General features: G+C 38.8%; 1 protein-coding gene across 6 annotated transcripts in view; it reads left to right on the top strand.

The window, feature by feature from the left end:
• mamo (maternal gene required for meiosis) overlaps positions 1-19,773 on the top strand; it is a 159,293-nt gene that overhangs the window by 119,427 nt on the left and 20,093 nt on the right. For 4 of the 6 annotated variants that reach the window (XM_070997415.1, XM_036820755.3, XM_070997416.1 and 1 more), the window contains 3 exons: positions 249-440; positions 1,231-3,057; positions 3,482-3,610. In XM_070997415.1, coding sequence (XP_070853516.1) covers positions 249-440; positions 1,231-3,057; positions 3,482-3,610 — 2,148 coding nt within the window. Of the gene's footprint in view, positions 1-248; positions 441-1,230; positions 3,058-3,481; positions 3,611-15,997; positions 16,977-17,771; positions 19,320-19,773 lie in introns of those variants that run through there. The other 2 variants (XM_036820758.3, XM_036820757.3) reach the window with 2 other exon arrangements.

Here is a 19,773-nt window from a genome sequence, read left to right as displayed (position 1 = left end):
CAAGGGGAAAAGCGTAGAAAATGCGCATTTCCTTCGGCGGAGTGCATAGATGATGGACTGATAAAGCGAAAAATTAAAAAGGAACATTTTTTTTAAATACTTAACACTTGAGAAGAAGTGCTCCGGTTTTACTTTTATAGATTTCGTAGGTAGGATGTGAATATGAGAATACATTGTTATTACTTTAGTTCATCAATTCATTACTTTACTCATTACTAATCCATTGGTTTTTTGTTTATCCTTTGCAGGTGGTCCTCTCGGCTTGTTCCTCGTACTTCCAGAGCCTGTTCCTGGAGCACCCCGAAAGACATCCAATTGTGATATTGAAGGACGTCCGTTTTGCCGAGCTGCAAACCTTAGTTGAATTCATGTACAAGGGCGAGGTGAACGTGCAATACTGTCAGTTGTCCGCGCTGCTCAAGACAGCCGAATCCCTCAAGGTGGGTGGCCCTATATCGATTGTCTAAAAAGTGTTGCCAACTGGGGGTTTAAAATCACAGATAACGATAATTTAACTAACTATTATGTAAAAAGAATACACTTGACATTATACATTTATAAGCAAATGAGCTCGAAACCTTTAAATATAGTATAATTTTGTCGGATTTCTCAATGTCAGGTTAACTTTCGTAATTTCTTAATACCACGTTAGGATTTATACAACCAAGGTGATGTTCTAACTAGAGATTATGTCCAACTTTAATTTCCCATGAATCGTTTGTGAACAGACTCTTTTAAGTTTTTTTTTTGTAATTAACATTACATTGAGAAAACAGACTTGTCTCTCCAAAAATTTAACTTCATGTTAGGTATATCTGACAGATAACAATCTATAAGTTTTAACTAGCGGTTATGCTCTTTTTTAATTTCCCACGAATCGTTTGTTGCCAGACTCTGTTAAGTTTTTTCTTTGTAATTAACATTACATTGAGTAAACAGCCTTGTCTCTCCCAAACTTTAACTTCATGTTAGTTATATCCGACAGATAACAAACTATAAGCCTAAAATGAAATTGAGAAGTCTAGCCTTAATTGATTAAAATCAAAGATAGTGTCATGTAATTTGTACAGAAGGTAAACCTATAAAAATATTTTTATAATATAAAAAAAGGCCTTACTACCAGTTAAAGTTAAAAGGTTTATTTAACTAACAGTTAAAAGGAAGTTGGCAATTATTGTGTACTTTTGAATATATATCATTATTTTGTACTAATAAATTTGATTACCACAGGTCAAGGGCCTCGCCGAGATGACGAACCAGAACACGACGCTGCGCGAACCCGAGCGGGAGCCGGACCGCCTGCGTCCGCAGGGCGGCGGCGGAAGCGGCGGATCCGCCCACAAGGCGGCCGACAGTCCGGCGGCCGCTCTCGATGCCACAGCGGCGGCACAGGCGACGGCAGCAACGGCCACAGCGGCGGCGGCAACATCGACCTCAACCTCAGCGACATCTGCGGCGGCGGCGGCAACAGCAGCGACGGCAGCAACATCTGCGGCAACAACGGCAACAGCGGCGGGGAGCAGCAGCAGCAGCAGCGGCAACACAAGCAGCAGCAGCGGCAGCAGTAGTACAACCACAACGGCGGCAACCACAACAGCAGCAACCTGTGCAGCAACATCAGCAACATCCACGGCAGCAACATCCTCGACGGCAGCGGCAACATCTGCTGGTATTGCACACTCGGAGGAGGCGACATCGTCCTCTACACATGGCGGGCAGAAGCGGGAGGCCAGCGATCGCTGCAGTCCCACGCCCGCCAAGCGCTCCTCCCGCATCCATCCAAATGCGGACAAGGATAAGGACAAGGAGGACTCTCTGGAGGATCGCGACCAGGAGCAACAGCAGGCGGATGAGCTGCTCGCAGAGGAGTTGCTCGCACGCAACTTAAAGGACGAGGAGGAGGACGATGTGGAGGAGGTGGATGAGCTGGATGAGAACGAGGAGGCGATGCTGCGGGATCAGGAGGATGATGAGGAGGACGAGGACGAGGAGGAGGAGACGCCCATGCCGCTGGATCTCTATCAAAGACCCAATGTGGAGGCAAAAAGCGCAACAGCAGCTGCAGCAGCAGCAACGCAGCAGGGCGGCAGCAACAACCTCAGCGGCAGTGGCAGCGGCAACACTTGCAACACCAACAGCAGCAGCAGCAACAACAACAACAACAACTCGAGCAGCAACAACAACAACAACAAGAACACTAGCAGTGGGAAATCATCAACGGCCAGCAATGGCGGCACTGGAAACTCGGGCGGTACAGCGGACTCTGTGGTTGCGGTGGACGATGATGATGACGATGATGGGGATCATCATCAGCAGCAGCAGCAGCGGCGACTGGGTGACGATCGTCTGGAGCAGGACATGGATGAGGAGGATCTGGACGATGATGTGGTGGTGGTGGGCACTGCCACCGCGATGGCCAGGGGCATTGCCCAGCGACTGGCCCACCAGAACCTGCAGCGGCTGCACCACACGCAGCAGCACCACCACCACTCGCAGCACCACCAACATCCGCAGCACCACCACCATCCGCAGCACCACCACCATCCGCAGCCGCACCACCAGCAGCAGCAGCATCAGCAGCATCATAACCCGCATTCGGATGATGAGGACGCCATGCCCGTGATTGCCAAGAGCGAGATCCTCGACGATGACTATGACGATGAGATGGATCTGGATGACGATGATGAGGCGGACAACAGCAGCAACGATCTGGGTCTCAATATGAAGATGGGCGGCGGAGCGGGCGGCGGTGGCGTGGACCTGTCCACCGGATCCACCCTGATACCCTCGCCGCTGATCACCCTGCCATCTTCGTCGGCGGCAGCGGCAGCAGCGGCAGCGGCGGCGGCCATGGAATCGCAGCGCTCCACGCCGGCCATGTCGGCGGCACAGGCAGCCGGAGCGGGCGCCTCGGACCTCAGCATCGGCGGCTCCGGCGGACGACCGGCGTCGAGGAGCTCACGCGACGGCGGCGGCAACGACGGCAGGGGCGGAGCATCCTCCTCTAGCCTTCTGAGTCCCGGGACCAATCTCCTGCCCGTGCAATCGGTGCCATTGGTGAGTGATTCCAAAGCTTTTTGCATTTACATTTTTCTATAATTTAATTTAAATTTAATTTACATTCATCAAAACATTGTAAGCTGGCTCGTGAATGTCAGTATCTAAAATTATTAACAGTTTTATAAATATATTTTCTAAAGCTAGAAGAAACTGTTCTCAAAATCATAATTCTTTAAATCAAGAAGGACAATACTGCTTTGCAAGACAATTTTCGCTTTAAAAATATAATTAAGATTTTTTTCATCTTAATATTAAGTTTGCTTCATCTCAAAAAACTACTTGAGAGTACTTTCGTCTTGATTTCAAGAACGTTTCTTCTCAAATATTTGAGATTTTTCTCGTTCCTAATGTTTCTTGGTAAATACTTTTAAATAAAAACTTTTGTAAACTCCATTAAAAACAATCTGTATTCCCTCCGCAGAGCCTCAAGAAGGAGATCGATTGCAGCGAGGACGACAACAGCAGTCACAGCAGACACATGCAACAGCGTTCGGCATCAGCTGGCGGCGGCCTGGGCGGCGACCTTGACTACCGCGCCTCCCACGAGTCGGTAAGTCTGCGATTCCGAGATACTCCCGACCCCCTGACCCACGCCCCTGAACTCCCCAACTCCGATTCGAGAAGTACCCCTGCCAAAATTCGAAACGAAACTCCAGTCCCAGGAGATCCCTTTCAGTGAATGCTTTTGCTGCTTCGATAGGTTAACACAAAAAAAAATATCTTTCGAATTCCGAGATGCGTCTCGCAAAAAAGATCTACATATCTGATCCCAATCTGGCTCGATCCGACTCCATTTCTATATGTATATCTCTATTTTAAGTATTGCTCTCTCTCTCTCTCTCTGTCTGTTCTTATATATACATCTATATGCCATATTTCTAAATATTTAATTACCAAAAAAACAAAATACAAAATCCAAAAACAAATGCAAAAAGAAAACAAAATCAAAACTCAACATATATTTTTGCTCTTCGTCGTGTTCTTTGTCTATGAATTTTTTATACATATATATACCCATACATATATATCTATATAAATATATATATATATCTTAACCATCTATATATCTATGCCCTATATATATATACATATCAAGTTTTTCCCAACCTAAGAAAGTAAAGTTTTTCTTTTTTCTATTCAGTTTGAAAAAAAAACCAAAAACCTTAAAAGTAATTTGAGATAAAAACCAAGTACCAAATGTTAGTTGTTCAGTTTCCTAGCTCTATATAGTAAATATATTTTGTTTAATGTGTAGCGCTCTCTCTCTATCTCTCTATCTGTCTCTTTCTACCTCTAGCTAGCTAACTCTTTAACACACTCTCTATCTCTCTCTAAATGTCTATCGATAAGTGTCTGTGTAATTTTGTTAGTTAATCCAATCTATGTGTATGTAATCTATGTTGTTGTTGTCGTATATCTATGTGTAAATATCTCTCTGTAAATTTTTCCCACACACATACACACACACACACACACTCACCTAAACACCTTATGCCATAAGTTTTCGCACAGTTGATAGAATTTTGTGTTTGGTTTTATTTCGTTGGTAGTTGACTTTTTATCGCTTCGTTTTTGTGGGCCACTTCCACTTTTCACTTGCCACACATTGTTGGCAATTTCCGTTTGCAATTTTGTGACCCCCCCCCTCAGCGTCCTACGCCCCTGGACTTTTTTGTTTGTATTATTTATTTACTGGCCATGTTCTGTTCGAGGTCCTTCTGCCCGCCCTTCCCCCAGTTTCCCCTTTCCTCAGTTCCCTTCTATTTTAATTTAATTTTTTATTTGCCACCAATGCTGTTGCTGTTGTTGCAGTTGCATGTTTACGACACTATAATTTTCAATATGGCTGTCAAGAGAGGTGGCATTGCATTGTCCAGGCCTTCTCGACAAAATGTCCAAAAACGTTTTCGACCAGGGAATTCCCTATCATTAAGATTGGGGAAAATGATATATTATTTCTATAAGAAAAAAGTGGAGTTTTAAAGTTAGAAACCACTTAAAGGGAAAAGAGTTATCAACAATTTAAAAAAATAAAAAACCTTATTGGATTCTTACTACAATTAGGTTAAATAGAACAAAATATTAGCTATTTTTTAAGACATCATTGATGATGCAGCAAACAGTTCATAAAGCCGTCACGAAATTTTCTTGAACACTCAAAAGCCCTGGGCACATTAAACAAATTATTAAAAAATGCTGCATCACACTCATTTAATTTTATCGTTTGGAAATGATTGTCACAAACACCCCAGAGGCTTTTTTGGGTAAATACAGACGCTTCAGGCAAATTAATATACAAATAGAGTATACGCAGTGTGTACACTGTATACTGGACGTTTTTCAGTTCGAAGCTCGGCAGCCATTTATTATTTGAGACTGCCTGGTATATAAATAAAATAAAAACCAAATCAAATATTCAAATCAAACAATAAGAAAAATTGTCGCATGTTGCAACAGGACAAACAAAGAGGAGGTGAACAGAAAAGAAGCAACTAAGAAATGGACTGGGCTCGATATTCAATTTATTTTTTATTCCCCAGCCAGTGCGAACAAGGCATTCCGCTTTTGGGCGGCGGTTGTCTCCACTAATTTTGGCTCGCATTCAAAATGGAATGCAATGCATACTTTTGGGCGCACGGCAAGCACAACTGTACCTCGCCTTGCAAAACATTTAGCTTCCGGCAAATATTTTTCACATTACATTTTCCTCCGCCTCCGACTCATTCTTTTTAAGCGCAAAAATTTTCGTCAACAGGGATAAACGCGAAAAATGTGGGCAAAAAAATGTTTTCCATATATATATATATATATGGGAAAATGAAAGCAAAAGGAACACGAGTAGCCACTGTCGTTTTTCTTATGTTTCCTAGCCTCTTCTGCCCGCCTTTTCCTACTTCAGAGCAGTGGGAAAAACCAGGAAAATAATATAAAAAAAAAAAAGATTATATATGCATAACGCACTTTGTTGCAACGCTTGACGAGTTTAAGGGGGAATTTCGGGGTGGCAAAAGCCGGATGACAGGCCCCAGATGGGCCAAGCCAGCGGAAATGTTGTCAAAAATTCAAAAGCGCCTAAAAAAACATGAAATTAAAATGCAAGTCTCACAGTGTTGACTTGCCAAAAGGTTACGCTCCTGCGTGGCTTTTCGATTATAAGGATTTCAGGGATGAAAATGATCTATAAGTATGCATTTAACTATGAGATCGTATGACTAAAATATACATTCGATTTATGTATATACTTTTTTTGACCTTTTTTTTAGTTTACCTTCTTGTTTTTGAACAGAAAATCTTTCATTAAGAAGGAATTTTGTACCTACCTCAAACATTTTTCAATAAAAAACCCAAATTGTTTGCATTGTCAGACAAAAGGGACCTTTTTCGATAACTTTCCCAAATGAACGTAACCGAAAACTTTTTAGGAAGTCTGGAGGAGCATTACATGGTGTTCATTACATGTGTGTATGCATCTACTTTCCACTCGCTTTTTCCCCCTTTCTCTTGGGGAGACGCACATGCATAAATTCAAATAAAAATTTATCTAAAAAAGAAAGCTTGGGAAAAAGAAAGCCCAAAAGGAGGCAACAAAAAAGTGGCAGCCGCCTCGAGTCTGCGGACGTTGACGCCGATTGCGCTTGTGTGCGTGCGGGAGTATCTGTGTGAGGAACGGTTTCGTGTGGCACGGAACAAATTTAAGAGTTACTTCAAAATCAGCACAAGGAAAAGATACAAAAATTATTAGTAAAATATTTTTTATTTTAAAAGTAAAAAAAAAAATTTTTGGAATTTAATTTCAATATGGGTTTTAGGATCTCCAAATGATATAATATTTTTAAATTCCCTAATATTTTAATTGGCTAAGTTTAGTTAAAGTAAATATTTTTTTAAAGTGAAACCAAAAACATTATACATTTTTTGAGCCATTAAAAGTGACTTATTTCTCGCTGTGTACGTGGGTATGCAACTTTGGGTGTGTGTGCGCTGCAATTCGTTGACTCTGATGTTTTGCAGGCCTCTTGTAGGCCTCTCCAAGCCATTGCCGCATAATAAATACTTTTGCTTTTACACTTTCTTTTTTCTTTTTTTTTTTACCTTGCCTTGCACTCCTTTCTCCCGCCTCCTTGCGGCCCTTTCTTCGCCCTTTTGACTTCCCGGCGGAAGGGGCGAAATGATTATAACGAGGGGAGCTGCAGTGAAACAAAAATAAAAACAAAACCAAAACAAAAATCAACGCACAAAACCAACAACTTTTGCTTTCTTTTTCTTTTTGCTTTCTTTTCTACACACACACATACACATGAGTATTTAATTTTGAAACAAATGCGTTCCTTTTTTTTTGCCTCTCGTTTTTCGAGCTGCTGCTCTTATGCAATTTTTTCATAGCATACCTTTAGGCTGGCCCTCTCAACTGTCGTCGCCACCGCGCTGCTGTGCTTGCATTTTATGAGTCGTCCCCCCCTTTTTCGAGCCCTTTTGGGGCCCCCTAACCCCCCGCCCCCCACTCACAGCGCCACCACCTGCCCTTGTCAGCATTTGCGTTGTTTGTTTGCCGTCTACGTTGCGTATGCGTAATATGAACGCTCGGACAGTCCAGGGGGAAATATTAGGAGTGCATACCAAAATGCCTAAAGTTTCCACATTTAAAACATTTACCTTGTTTCTTAAATTATTAAAAAATATATGAATGATAATTTTTTTTTTTAATTGTATAGAACAATCTTGGAAGAAATATTAGGAGTAAATTATTCGAAAATATATGAACAATCCTTTTTTTGAACGCTCGGACAGTGAAGGAAAAAATAAAGGGAGTGCATACCAAAATATATATAATTTCCAAATTAAATGTATTAAATTATTATTTGTTTATATTTATTTTTTGAATTTGTTATAATATAAATATAAATGTATATGATACAATTTTAAATGACTTTTCAACTTTAAAAAGGTTATATGGCATAATTGTATTTCATTTGTATTAATATTCAAAAGTAATCCATATTAGTTCTGATCAATAGATTCAATTTCCTTAAAAAGAGAAAAAAATTGTTTTTAATTATGCACTTAAATCTTCATTATTTTTATTTAAATTATAAACAAAGAAGTCATTATAATTGTACTCTGGAAAGTCTAACCTTTTTTTTATCAAATTCCAAAAAAATCATATCATATAAGAAATAATGTTTAGGATGCTATTATTTTCACAGCCACTGTTCGCATTCACATGGATTTGTTTATATTTGCACTGGGGAGATGTACATATATTTTTTAATATTTTTATTCGGAGGCTTTCACACAACTTTTGACTGAATGCATTTAGGTATTGCAGGCCCAGAACCCCGCCCCCAACTCACCGCCCACCGCCCACCGCCACTCTAAGCCTCCATCAATGCCTGGCAACTGTCAATCATGCAATGCACAAAAAAAACCGCAAAAAAAAAGATTTTTGTGAGGCAGCGGAAATCCAAACAAATAAACAAAAAATCTGGAAAAAAAATAAGAGTCAACAACAAAAAAAATGCTGCCAAAACGCAACAAATGCCAAAGCGAAAATATATTGCATTGTGTGGGGCAAAACCCCCCTTTTGGACCCCCCTTCTGGCCCACCCCCTCACGCACATTGCACATTTTGCGCTGCAACTGCGACGCCAACTTCTCTGCCGGGGCATTGTAATCAGCGCTCGATGCCCCGCGTTGCGTTGATTGCAAAGTTTTTCAAGTGCTTTTTGGTGGGCCACCACGCCCCCTCTTCGGCCCGCCCCTGGCCGATACACCCGGTTTTTATTTCGGCTTAAACAAGGGGGAATGAAGCTACAAAACTGCTAATAGCACCGCCGACTTTAAGCCTTTTCAATGCGAATCCAATGGCCTTAAAGGTGGCCGATTTTAAAATTTAGAACTATTAACTTTAATTTTAATAAATTGGATAATATTAGATAGTACGGTATAACACTTTCCATTAAATATCATAGATATCAGAAACAGGACCTATGAAATAACTTGAAATCTACCATTAAGTCTTCTTTTCTTCTTAAAAAGAAGCATTACTTTTTTAAGAAGTGGAACCCCTAGGAAGTGATTTAAAAGTTTTATCAATTTAAAATCAATCCCTTGACAAAAACACCACATTCCTCATAGATTGGTTCCCTTTCCTATTATTCGACTGCTTGGACTGTTTGTTCTATTCCCACACACACATCTATTATATATATTTTTGTAATTCAAAAAATCGTCGAAAAGAGCAGAGATTGCCACTTCCGCGTGCAACCCCCTCCAAAAAAATACAAGATATAAAGACAAAAATATATATATATCCATAGAGGCTGGAAAAACGCCATACCCATAAATATATATCAATGCAAACGTGCAGCTCTCCTGCCCGGAACTCCTAACCCCTTCCAAAGGGGACCACAAAAAATGAGAAATAATAAAAAAAGAAATTATAACAATACATAATAATTTGTGCAAAAATATTACGAAAAACGGAGAGCAGAGGAATATTTGAAATAGTCGCTTCCGCCTTCAACCCGCCAGCAGTCCAACTTCTATGAGCTTCCGCAATATTTGCCAGATGCGTTATATGCGTCATCTATTGCGTCTATTTTTTGATTGCAGTGAAAGGGACCTTCAAAAAAAAGAAAATAATTAAGCGCACCAAATGCAAACAAACCAGCTGAAATATATATATATATATATGGGTGTTTTGTGTGTGTGTGTATTTGGCTCTCATGCAACATAAAAAGGCAAGGCAGACCCAAGAGAGTTTTCATTAAAAATTTGCTTTTATTAAAATGTGACGGGCGGGGGGAAGTGGAGAAATGGGGGTCGAGGTTGAGGTTGAGGGCTTAAAGCTCCGCAAAACGGCATCAAAATGAACAAGAAAAGGCCGACGACCGTCGAAAAATTTTCGTAGAAAAAGAAGCAATCCAAAGGGGCAACCGAAACCAGACGCACATCGATCGATATTTGATTATTATTGCGGCGACGACACGACTACGACGATGATGACGAAGTCGGGACTCAAGACGGCCAAGGAAAGGAGGTGGATACGTTGATGGCTGCACTCGCAAAAGAGGTTCATGAATTATTTTTTTGAGATATTTTTGGAAACCTACTTTGACCTTGAGGTGTTGTTGATTTTCGAAAAAGTATCCTAGGAATTGCCTGGGTTCAAACCTATAGGTATCGCACTAAAAAAAATGACTAGTGCTTTCAAATCACTTCTAAAAGTGCCTAAAAGTAAGCAGTGGAACGCATTCTTTAATTGCCTGGGAAGAAACTTTAGATATCGCACTGAAAAATAACTTGTGTTTTCAAATCACTCCTAAAACTGACTAAAAGTAAGCAGTGGAATGCATTCCATAATAATGTGTTCTCAAATCACTTCTTAAAGAACCTAAAAGTATGCAGTGAAATGCATTCTTGAATTGCCTGGGATGAAACTTTAGGTTCGCACTGAAAAATAATAAGTGTTTTCAAATCACTTCTTAAAGTGCCTAAAAGTAAGCAGTGGAATGCATTCTTCATAATTGGAATCATAAGAAAACAATTTTCGGTAATAAATTCCGACAATTGATTTTCTCGCAGTGTATGTCGCAGGACATTAACTGCAATGTGGCAATAGCAGGAGCCAGATGTGGAGTGCGTCTGGCGCTTTTGGGAAGTCGGGGAAGTTCGAAAGGAAGCGGTTCGGAGGACCAGATAATCACTCCATTAGGCGTAGGCTCGTTGAACTCGTCTCCCGAATCCAAGCGGTTCATCGACTCACGGCGTTATTTCTTGTCCATTCCACCCATTCCCCCTGCTTATTTCGTATTTCGGATATATATTCTGGTTTTTTTTCGGCAGTTTTGCTTGTGGTGACCCAGATTTGTGCGGACCCTGCACTGGGGTTATTCAATAATCCGCTGCCAAGAGAGCGGGAGAGGCCAAAACTGCAATTTGGCTAATGGAAAGTTTGTTTATTTGCTGGCCTGTTTGCCTGTCTTTTGCCGGCAGAAATCACGCAACATCAGTGGATGTAAGTTACTGGTGCATTGGTCTAGTAATCTCCCCTTAGGCTTAATAGAACCCCCTGACAAACAGCTGGGCACAATTAAATTTGTGGGAAAACTTTAAAAATCGCTCAGGGATCTAGAACTCTTGGGTAGATTGTATGATAAATGTACTAAAGTCAAAAAGTCTTCATTATATATATAAACAACTGCAACAACAGCATTTTTTTATTTTATACAGCTTTAAGTTTACTTTTACACACACTCCAACGCACACCCAAAACCCATCACTTGGTAGAACTATTTATAATTATGTATATACTGCATGCTTTATAAAAACCCATGTTAAAAATCGAAACCATACACCCTCCAAACATTTTGGGCAAGCAAAACTAAAAAAGAAACAAAAAATAAAAGAAATATTATTTTAATTTTGCGCTTTATGAGAAAATTTAACAAAATCCCCCTATAACCGAAAAATTTGACAAACTAAAAACTGTAAATGAGAACAAAATTCGCTGCACAAAATTTGGACCGTATCCACTTATACATATATGATCCCCCGATCCCGAACCTAAAAAATCGAATATTTTCCTTTCTTTGCATTACAATTAGCTGAAAAAGATAAAGCCCTTTGTTTGAACCCGTTTTTATTTGATATCACTCGAATCCAAACTTGTAAATGTAATACTTTGCTATTAACTTTGTCTTATAACTTACTCTCTATCTCGCTCTCGCTCTGTGTGTCACTTTATCTGTCTCTCTCGCTCTCTTTGTCTCTCTGTCTCTATCTATATATCAATATTATCGATGTGTCAAACTGTGTGTTGTGCTTTTAATATTATTAATCAATACGAATACGGAACAGCAATATAAAAGAAACCACAAATTCTCCATCAAATAAAACAAGAGAGGGGTCCAGATCTGAACGTTGTGCAATTGATAACCGAGATATATATACCTCAATATATATATATAAACTACATTAATCTATAAACCAAACAAAGAGTCGTACTAAAGCGCTTTTGGTGTTTTTAAACTACATAACCGCAAAAGAAAATATAAACAAAACCACAAGAAAAGAAATTAAGCCAAGAAATACAACCAAAAAAAAAAGAAAAGAAGAAAATTAATAAAATCCAAATCAAATTATAGAAAACTAAATCGAACTAACACACACACACACACTCACACCAACATGCCACTCTCACACACACCCACAAACTCACACTCGACCAACATACTATATAATACTATTTTTTCAACGATATATATGTATTATCTAAATGTGGAACGCTTTTACCATAAATCGTTCGTTCGTTGTTCGTTTATGTAAATGGTAAATGTGTGTGTTCTATTTTTCCATAAGCTAAATGTCTTTCATTTCTCTCTATAAACATATGTTTTCATTTTTGTTGTCGTTCATTTCCTGTTTTATAATTTCCGTTTTGTGAATCTACGTATTTTACTTAGCCAATGTGTGTATTGTTTTTTTTTCAAATATGTATCCAATATGTTGATCGAAGGAGTTTAATGATATGTGTTTATTTAAATTTAATAATTGGCCTCATCTGTACCATAGATATAATATAATAGGGAATAATATTTTAGAAAACTTATCAATGTGAAATTAAAAACTGAAAGATGTATTTTCTATATTTTTCTGAACAGTTTTCAAAATTTTTTCAATATCCGCATTTTATTATGCATTTGATTCATGAATAGATTCATTATTAAGGTTAAAATGTTAATTCAAAATTAAATACAAATACGGAAGACCATTTTTTTTTAAATTTTAAAGTATAGCAGAGATCAAAAACTATCGGTAATCAGAATCAACCAAAAAAGGATCGTAACTTTTCATATAGATTATTAAAGCATACTTTTGAGCTGTTTAAAATATCTAGATACCTATGTGATCCATTTAAGGTCTTAGTAAGGGAACACTCATTTATTTTGACTCCTTTGTTTTTTAATCAGTATTATTTAACTTTTGGCTGATGGAATTTTTAACCTAATCAATGTGTGTGTTTTTACGTTTTTTTTAGATATGTTTTGTGTTTTTGTGACCTATTGTGTGCTCTATGCTCTTATTGTCTGTCTCTTTTTCTCTCTTTTGGAATTGATGTTGTGTACTTTCGTTTTATTATTCTGGTTTCTTCGATTTCTACCTCTATTTCTTACTCTATCTCTTTCTATTTAATAATCAAATCGCTCTGTCTGTCTCTCTTTCTCTCTGTCGTTGAATTTTTGTGTTTACTATATAAAACCTACTCGTATGTATACATAATATATGCCTCTGTTTCCTTCCATATCATTTATCGTTGTTGTGCTCTAATCAAGTAAAGACATATCGGATATATCGAATATCGTATATCGATTATCGAAAGGATTACAATCCCCATTACGTATGTGTGTTTGAGTGTGTGTTTGGTTGTTCTGTTGGTCGAATTTTTTGGTTACCTGAATTTTTGAACTAAATGTTGTGACTCCTGATGATACCATACCATATACCATACGTATAAGTCTGAAGATCTGTCTCTTTCTCTAGGTATTTATACATACCACACGTACCGCATATATGCGTACGCCTAAGTTAATGTACGTAATACCTGATACCTGACTCAATTGCAACTGTGCCACCTATGTTTAAGATACGGACACTCGATCGTTTCCCCATGTCCACCCACAGAGATAGTACTTTGTGCGCAGACTTCTTAGCTTCAGGGCTAAATGGATCCTCGAATCCGCATCCGAAATTCCGTTCTCACTTGTTTTTCATTTTCCGTCCTTACTTTTCCTCATTTTCATTGACTTTTTCCCCCCTCTTACTTGCCTTTTGTTGCACTTTTTTTGTTTTTCGTTGTGCCACATATTAAAGATATCTAAAAAAAAAGAATATTTATAAAAAAAAAACTGAAAAGAAAAAATAAGAGAAAGAAAAAATGTGATAAGAAAAAAGAAAAATGTTGATTGTTTTTTAACATTTATTTTGATTTGATATTATTGACATTGTCAAGAAGTTGATCTGCGTTTTTTGAACATGGCTGTGCTGAATGAACATTTCCCATGACTTGTATAACCATTCGTTAGAGTCAATGTGCCTTTTATTTTTGTGTTTTTTTTCTGTAACATCCGACCATTTGAGTTCTTTGCGAAAAAAGAGTGCGGCATATGGAAAAACTTCTTGAAAATAGTTAAGTGAAGCTACTGATTTGATTTAACTTATTTCAATTGCATTTTTTGTTTGTTTTGATTTGAACCTTTTTGAAACCACACGAAATTTGTAAAACACAAAAAACACGATTTGGCCCCCAGAGTTTGTTTTCTCCAATAACCCAAAATTTTGTATGTTTTTTTTTCGTTTTGTTTTTTATTCCAAATTTTACTCTTTTTGTTTAAGCATTTATGGACATTTATGTACAGATTTAACTATTATAATTTGTATTGATTTTTTTCGTGCGCAATATTGTCAAATCAGGCAAAAAAAAAACAAATTTTACAGTTTTCAAAATTTCAAAAAAAAAAAGGAAAAGAAAAAGGAAGATGTATGCAAGGTATGCGTGGTGGAAAGCTCTTTTTTCATTTTAAGTTTAGTTAAATTTGTACCTCCAACTTGTTGCAAGGAATGAATAAACCCGAACCCAAGTTTTTGTTTATGATTTGACAATCTAATTCAAGTACGAAAAAAATCACTGTTCAACCAAATTTAAACTTTAAAAACGAAAAAGCGTACCGCGTTCCAAAATTGATCAAAACCTTGGTCAAAACGTCAAATTTAAGCAAAAAAAAACACAAAACAAAACAATTTTTAACAATAAGTTTACACAACCAAAAACTATATTAAAAAAAAAACACAAAAAGCTAAATGTAAAACCAAAATCAAAAAGAAAAGCAATGAAAAAGCTTTATCAATACTTAACGTACGATTATGCGACGTTTTTCGAACAACGCCCAAACAAAAATCGAAATTCAACTTCTTGAAAACAAAAAATACCAAAAATACCAAAAACGAAATAAATACCAGAAACTTTGTTAATGCAATTCTTGTAAAGCAATAACTATGAAAAATGAAAGCAACAAACGAAATACACAACGAAAGTCAAATGCTGAAACCCCCTCTTGTTTTTTTGGCATCCATACAACGGTTTGAGACACATTTGAAGCACTCGCTCAGGGTTCAGGCCTGGTCCAGGGCCTACGACCTGGTAATGGGCCTAAGACCTGGGTCCAGACCCTGATCTGGCGGAGTAGGGAGAGGCGCAGAGCCGGAGGAGAGCGTTGCAGGGCCCGCCTAAAAAGGCCCCTAAGTTTTCCATTCTTCTTCTCTGATGACATTGATTCAGTTTTTTAGTTCCTTGCCTTAATTTTTCGTTTTTTTTTTCTCGACAATTGTAAAGTTTGTAATTTGTTTTTTTCCTAATTTTCCTTCTACCTCTCTCTCCCATTCTCATGTACAACTTAAATACTAGAGCTCCAATGCCGATTTATTTTACCGAAAGCGAAGTAAGGAGAGCAAGTTGCCGAAGTAAATACTCTGTGATTATCTTCTTTTTAAATGCATAATTTACGTTGTCTTAGTTTGGAACATCCTATATATAACTCTCTCTCTCTCTTACTCTCTCTCTCTCTCTCACTCCAAGTAAACAAATAATTTTATGATTATTTTTTTGGTTTCCGTTAGAAAAATAAAAAATACTAGTTTTGCCAAAGACAAAGAAAACGAAGAAAAGCAAAAATTCAAGACCAGCAGAGAGGTGATGCTAAAACTAGAGAATCAAATCGATTGCCAGCAAAAACTGAAACTGAAAAAATCAAAAAAAAAAAAACTAAAAAAAAAAAACTAGAAAAATACCAAAACCAAAAAAATACCAAACCAAAAAAAAAACCGAAAGAAAAGCAAGTAAAGAAGTTGATGTTGGATTTTTGTTTGGTGTCTGTTCCAGGAAACGTCCGAATCGCCCCACCAACAGCAACAGCCCCCACCACACGCTGTGGGCGTTGGGGCGGGCGGTGGCTCAGCGGCCGCAGCAGCCGCCGCAGCAGCCGCTCTGCTGCATCAGCAGCAACAGCAGCAGCAGCAGCAGCCCCCTCACAGCCCCCCGCCGCCGCCCCTGCACATGTTTCCGTGCATCTACTGCCGCATGGCCTTCCCCAACCAATCGAAACTCACCCGCCACCTGCTGACGCACTCGCTGAAGACGCTCGAGTACCGCGAACCGGCCACAACGGCGCTGCTCCACTCGCACCTCAACATGGCCGCCGCCGGCCTGCCCTCGCCCTTCGCCTTCCAGATGAACGCCGCTGCAATGGCGGCCACTTCCGGCAGCGATACCCAGGAGCAGGTGGCTGCGGTGGCCGCCGCCTTTGGCATCGACATGGAGGCGGCCCTATCGCTGGCCAGCGCCGGCTGTACCTTCCAAAGTTTAACGGCCAGCTGCTTGGAGGCCAGCGGCGGCGGTGGCATCCAGGGGTCCGGGGTGCGTTCGGCCACATCCGCCGGAAATGGCGGTGGCCTGCTGCTCGGCACGGGATGCGGAAGTGGCGGAAGTGGCTCGGGGGCTGCAGCGGCAACGGGTGGCAGCGGCAGCGGCGGCGGTTGCGGCGGCGGTGGCAGCGGCGGCGGCAATGCTGGCGGTACCGCCTCTGGCTCCCTGTCGCCATCCACATCCGCCGCAGCAGCAGCGGCGGCGGCGGCAGCGGCGGCCGCTGCACAATCGCAGTCAGCGTCGCTGCTGGGCGCCGCGTCCAGTGATCCGAATAGTGTTGTCATGTGTAAGTTCTGTGCTAAAAGTTTTCCCGATGTTACATCACTGATCACGCATTTGTCGGTACATACAGGTGATCGACCATTTAAATGTGAGTTTTGTGGCAAAGCGTTTAAGTTGCGCCACCACATGAAAGATCATTGTCGCGTGCACACCGGTAAGTCAATAGTTGTAGTGAGATCAATCGATCGGTTGATCAGCCCCTGAAATGCATATATCACCGCTCGAAAGTCCCCTCTTATGTTCAGTGATGCCAAAGTTCGATAGGTCTTCATTTTTTAGTACAATAGGTTTATGTACGTATACGTAATATTTATTAAAAATTGCGTATACGCAATGTTCACTTTAAAAATGTTTAAAAACAATTGATGTGTCATTAAAATTGGAAATACAAAATATAACCTTAAGTACCTGCTCTCTTGTAAAGACTTATTTATTTTCAACTAGCCTCTTTTTAAGCAGTTTTGTCAGATCAGTGTTACCAGATCTATTTATTTTTGAAATCTTCATCAGGTCTTCTCAAAGCTATTTTCAAAAGCTAGTATCCTAACGTTTAACCAACTTTAAAGTTACTTATAATAAAGCTTATAATTCAAAACTTTTCAGATAGTGTAACAAATGACCATTTCATAGACTCAATATTTCAAAAATGTCTTTAAAACGTAAAGTAAAATCTTCAAGATCAACATTTTTGACTACTTCCAAGATAGAATTTTTGTAGTAAATTCTCTCATTGAAAAGTTGTAATGCTCTAAATGACTGGCGCATAAATAAGTTTTAATCATCACTGATAGCAAAAAAATAGAAAAGGTAATTAGAAGATATCGATTAGACACCCACATTATCATCCCTCATCTCGTTTTGCCGAACCTTTTACACATTGTCAATTTGTATCTATATCAAAACATATTTCCTTGATTTCCTTGTCCTTTTTGGGGAAATCGCTTTGCAGGCGAACGGCCGTTCCGATGTAATATGTGCGGGAAAACTTTCTCGCGCTCAACGATACTCAAGGCGCACGAGAAAACGCATTTTCCCAAGTACGTGCGCAAGTTTTTGTCACCCAGCAGCCCGGTCGATACAAAGGATGAGTTGCCGCAATAGTGAAACGATTTTAGTTTGTTATTAAATTATTATTATTACTACTATTACTACTATAATAATAACAATAACAACAACAACAACAGCAGCAACCATAATAACGCAAACTATTTGCAAAACACCAACAACAACAACAACAACAACAACAACAACAACACCAACAATTACAACTACAACAACAATTAATGAGGACGAGCCAACAAGAACTTTGACTTACTTAAGGAGGAAAATGATGGAAAAGGAGGAGGAGAGACCAACACAACAATACACCAACACACCAACACAACAATACACCAACAGCCCCATATATGTATATACCGTTGAATCCATGTATATACATATGTATATATTTTATTAATTATGTAAACGAGGCATCAGTTCTGAAAGTTCTGAGCAAACAGAAACTCTAGCAAATAGGAAAGAGACAGCAACACACCAACACCAACACGAACACAACAAAACACACACACACATAGACACAATAGAGCAGGCAGGCTATAACCGTACACAAAACATCTATATTAATATATACATTATATACAATAATTATATAGCAGCATATTGTCGAATTGTTGAAGTTTATACCAAGAAGCAAACTTGTTTTTTTTTTTGATGATACAGGACGAGTCCTTGTAGACAGATGTGAGGAAATGCTAGGGTATGATAGGTATATCCCTTTTTTTGGATGACAGGATGAGAGGAGAGTAACGTTTTTTCTACCCAGGAAAAAAGCTAAAGCGCAGCGTGAGAGTTGTAGCAGGAATCTAATAAAAAAATGATACATATATATATATATATATGATATATATATTTTTCAAAAGTATATGTTAGAGAATGTAAGACATATAGGCAAGAAAGAAAAAGCGCAAAAAAAAATTGAAAATAAATTTACAAAAATATGAAAAACATAAAAAATTGCTAACTATACATGATAAAAATTGATCTAATTGAATACGATTTAGTAATGCTAACGATAGCGATTAACGATAACGATAAACATAAACGTAATGAAAAGAACAGTGAACACACGTGATGTAACTTTATAAGTAGCAGCCGAAGCCGAAGGATCCGAGAACGTAGAATGTTGACGATGATAATAAAGCGTTAAAGTAGCTTAAAGTAAACATAACCCCTGTCCCCCGATCGAAAACGATAACACTAGAAACACTAGAACAACACACTCAAAATCATTAAAGCAAAGTGAACTGGTGAGCACCGAAAATTCGAGAAAAGAGCAATTCTCAACCCAAGTAAAAGCAAAGTGAACTGGTGAACACCCCATACACCAATACACCAATTCACCAATTCAACAAATGTAGCATTCTTTTGTGCGTCTTCGGTTTTTTATCTTGGACCGTGTGAATGCAGTAGAACATACATATCCCCCAAAACACCAACACAAGAAGAAGAAAAAACACAGGCCGATCTGATCGTCTACAGATCGAATCGCTATATAGAGGACTCTTTTCGATAGTGAGTTAGTGCAACTTAGTCCCCCGAATCCCTTCGCTCACACACGCGTATATTATACACTCACAGAACTTATTATACAGTAACATATACATATAAATATATACAATATTTATATATCTATATAAACCAGATGCAGAAACCGAAAAAGTGACATTTTTGGAATTCAGATAAAATTTGAGAATGAGAAAAATGAAAAATGAAAAAGAACAGCAGCAGCAGCAGAATTACATAGAATATCTGTGATCTTAACGATATTTATATAAATCTTATACATAAACCAAAAAATATATATATGTATATGAGTAGTAGAGGGAAAAAAAACACACACACACTAGGAATACCAACTAAGGGTAGCTGTAGCGAGGAAAACAAAAACAGAA

This window comes from Drosophila suzukii, chromosome X (assembly GCF_043229965.1).
Source record: "Drosophila suzukii chromosome X, CBGP_Dsuzu_IsoJpt1.0, whole genome shotgun sequence".
Lineage (NCBI taxonomy): Eukaryota > Metazoa > Arthropoda > Insecta > Diptera > Drosophilidae > Drosophila > Drosophila suzukii.
The sequence above is the reverse complement of the archived record's forward strand: the minus strand, read 5'-3'. Positions and strand labels throughout refer to the sequence as shown.